Source organism: Stereum hirsutum (assembly GCF_000264905.1).
Source record: "Stereum hirsutum FP-91666 SS1 unplaced genomic scaffold STEHIscaffold_79, whole genome shotgun sequence".
Lineage (NCBI taxonomy): Eukaryota > Fungi > Basidiomycota > Agaricomycetes > Russulales > Stereaceae > Stereum > Stereum hirsutum.
In genome coordinates this window covers 1-3,370 of record NW_006763209.1, presented here as the reverse complement: position 1 = coordinate 3,370, position 3,370 = coordinate 1, and the positions used below count along the sequence as shown (strand labels likewise).

At 49.1% G+C, this 3,370-nt stretch overlaps 1 protein-coding gene across 1 annotated transcript; it reads left to right on the top strand.

Moving 5' to 3' along the window:
• Positions 1 to 1,496: 1,496 nt before the first annotated feature.
• On the top strand, positions 1,497 to 2,450 carry STEHIDRAFT_32871 (uncharacterized protein; the record flags this gene model as incomplete). The annotated part of the gene is made up of 1 exon (XM_007311841.1): positions 1,497 to 2,450. A coding segment is annotated over one exon (954 nt), but the record flags the coding sequence as incomplete, so codon positions are not given.
• Between the last annotated feature and the right edge of the window lie 920 nt (positions 2,451 to 3,370).

Sequence of the window (3,370 nt, the reverse complement as noted above, 5' to 3'; positions counted from 1 at the left end):
GGCCTTTCGGGCTTAAACCCTAACTCTTTTATTTTCTCGGCGTTTCTAAAGGAGGTGTACGCGCCTTGCAGGCATTGTGGCCCCAGGTGCCACTTCGACGATGGAGATGTGGGATGGATAGAGGGATAGGCACGTGACCAGTCATGTGGTAGGCACGTGATGGCATGTGACCTTGTGGTCGTGATGTAGGGACATGTGATCAGGTCTGGAATGTTCTAGAATAGTCTTGTGCATGTTGACTCAGCGGTTTGTACCCATTGTGCCCATTGCTGGACCCACTGGATATCCATGAAGGATTCCTGTAGTGTTCACTCGTAGTGTACAGTGAGGGTGTGCCCTAAAGGGTCAGCTCAGGATGTATATAAGAACCACCTGTATCGTAGAATAGTTCCCTAACTCGATCTCCTTTGCTTCTCGCCATACTCAGTGTGACCTTGTGTCCTGGTGTATCCAGCCCCAAGCCCACGGTCTCAGTTCACCCACATTCTCTCTGGGCTAGTGCCCCTAGGACAAGCGCTCCTAGTACTCACATTCGTACGCCGACACCCTCAGCTACAGGGTTAGGCTTGGTTTGGGTTTGGTTAGGGTTTGGCTATAGGTGACACCTTAGGTTTAGGACCAGGCTACCTTAGCATTAGATCGAGTTCTCTCACTCGGCCGGGCTATCGTCCCCTTCGAGTTGTTTCGATTTTATTGAGTGTTTTCACATCTATCAGATTAACGGAGGCTGACAGTTTTATCCCCTACGATACATAACTGCCCCATTCCCTCCGTTATCGCGAGTGACTCGTGTTAACATTCTCCCCCACACACACACCCCCATCATCACAACATCCACTCACTACGCCTTTCGGGCCTCTAGTGTTTTAATCCATACTATAACGTTCAGCGTAGCATCATCTACGTTGTCCTATACTGTACAGTCCTTGCAATAGGCCGAGAAGGCTGAGCTTGGATTCCCCTATTCCCAATACAGAGGAATAGCTCGAACAACTGCGTTTAGATTTTGAATTGTAATATCGAATCTATAGGACTAGCGCAGCTCAAAAGGTTGTCACTGCTAGTGAAATAGATAGAGAAAAGCAGTACAAGTCTACTCCGACCGTAAGAGTGAAACTCTAGGCCGAATAAGGAGACTGGAAGAGTTAGAGTTATACAGTAGTGAAGAGGAAGGATCTGAATCCGGTTCAGAAGAAACCAGTAGTGATTCGATACCTGTAGAACCACATCGTACCCCTGCACAATCACAAACAAATACACCATTCCCCGGGACTAGACCCCCCACCCCAAACACGATGCCATTATCAGCAGAAGACATGCAGAATCTGCTGGAGTTATCGGTACAAGCAGTAGATCATCTGGCAGTAAGGTTAACGGCAGTCACCAATGCGATCACGGCACAGCAGACCAAGATCGACAACATTTTGGACGTCCTGAACAACACGGTCGCTGTTCAGAGCACAAACACTAACGGCATTCACGACCTTGGAGTACACACGGATGCCTTAAGGGCACAAGTCTCGGCACTGTCGGCAACGATCAGTAGAACCCCGGCGGCAGTAGCAGCAGGTACAAGCACAGGCAAGGGTGTCGTAGCGAAACCTTCGATGTTCAACGGCAGCGGTGACCTCTCATCATCTCGGTTCTTCCTGGCGACTTTCGTAAATTGGGCACAGAACCAGGGAACTGCGATGAACGTAGCAAACCCGGATGGCAGCTGGACACGGAACGATCAGAAGTGGATTGGATCAGCTCTGAACTTCCTCACGGACAAAGCACAGTCATGGGCACTCCCGTATCTGGAGAAGCTGGGTCTAGGACAGCTGGCATTTAAAGATTGGCCTGAATTCGAGACCGCTTTCCGTAAACGGTTCGAACCGGTTGACGTTAAAACCACGGCTCAGCAGGCGCTGGAAGGATTGTCCCAAGGCAGAGGCTCAGTAGAACAGTACAAAGCCAAGTTCGATGAACATGCCCCTCGTACTGGTTGGCCTGATACTGTCCTCGCCCGCGAATTCCGTGATGGTCTCTCGGAACGTGTCAAGGACGTAATGATCAATCTGACGTACAACAAGGAGAGCTTGGATGACGTCTACCGTGCGGCACAAACGGCTGGTGAACGTATCCGCGAACGTGATCAGGAAAAGTCTGGCAAGAGTAGGCACTCTACCGTTTCCTCGATCCCGGCTCCAGACGCGATGGACATCGACGCTACTCGGGTGACCAAGTTACAGGCCCCGGCTAAAAACACTGGTTCTAACGGCAAAACCTACGACGACTTCAAGCGGGCCATGGTGAACAAGTGCAACAAGTGTGGATCTTCGGAGCACGTCGCTAAGAATGGTAACCATGAGCGCGACGTCTGCTACCACTGCAAGAAGGTTGGTCACAGGAGCACGGCTTGCATGCGCAAGTTCATGGGTTTCCCAGCTACGCAGCAGGTTAGTGCCGATGCGGGTGCGTCAGGATCAGGACAGTCACAGGGTACTGTAACGGTTGGTAACACGGACAATGCGGAGAAGTTGAAAGCGTTGGAGGAGAAAATGTCGGCTCTGATGAAAGAGCATGAGGCGATCAAGGCGGCTTTTTAGAGGATGACCTGTACATAGCTGTAAACAGGTCGGAGCGTAAAGACGGACTGAAGACCCCCTTTTCTATTTTTGATTCTGTTTCTATTTCATTTAATTCTCAAGGACAATGTCTCACAGGCAGTTCGGGTAATGCCCCTGCCTTAGTTAGTTCCAATTCCTTTGATGTTCTTGACTCGGATTGTGCTTTGAACAATGAGGGCGTAACCCCTCCTTTTATGTACACTATTCGGGATTCAACTCCCACTTTTACATCATCTTCCCCTTTTTATAAAAATACTAGACAAAAATCTTCCTATAAAAATAATGAAAACATTAAAAAACCAAGTAGCCCGAATCCAACACCAAAACAACAAGTTCCTGATGGAGGCTATTTGGCAGAATACATTTCTTCTTCCTACGTTGTTGGTTCTTTTCATTCTGGACATTTATATATTCCTGTTATTCTTGGGGGTCTGAATAAGTCGATACGAGCCACAGCTATGGTCGATTCAGGGGCAACGTGTCTCTTCATGAACAGGAGATACGCGGAGCGCAATAGGATGTTGCTGCATGAACTACCATGTCCAATTTATGTACGCAACATTGATGGAACGCCTAACCAGGCCGGAGCAATGACCCACTACGTACGGGTACAGCTAACCGCTGGTGATTACAAGGAGTGGGTAGAGTTCTTGATTACGGACCTATCTGCAGAAGATATGATCCTTGGGCTTCCATGGCTTCGAAGAGTAAACCCTGAGATCGATTGGAGACAGGTCGGGTAGAGTGAAGAAGAGTGA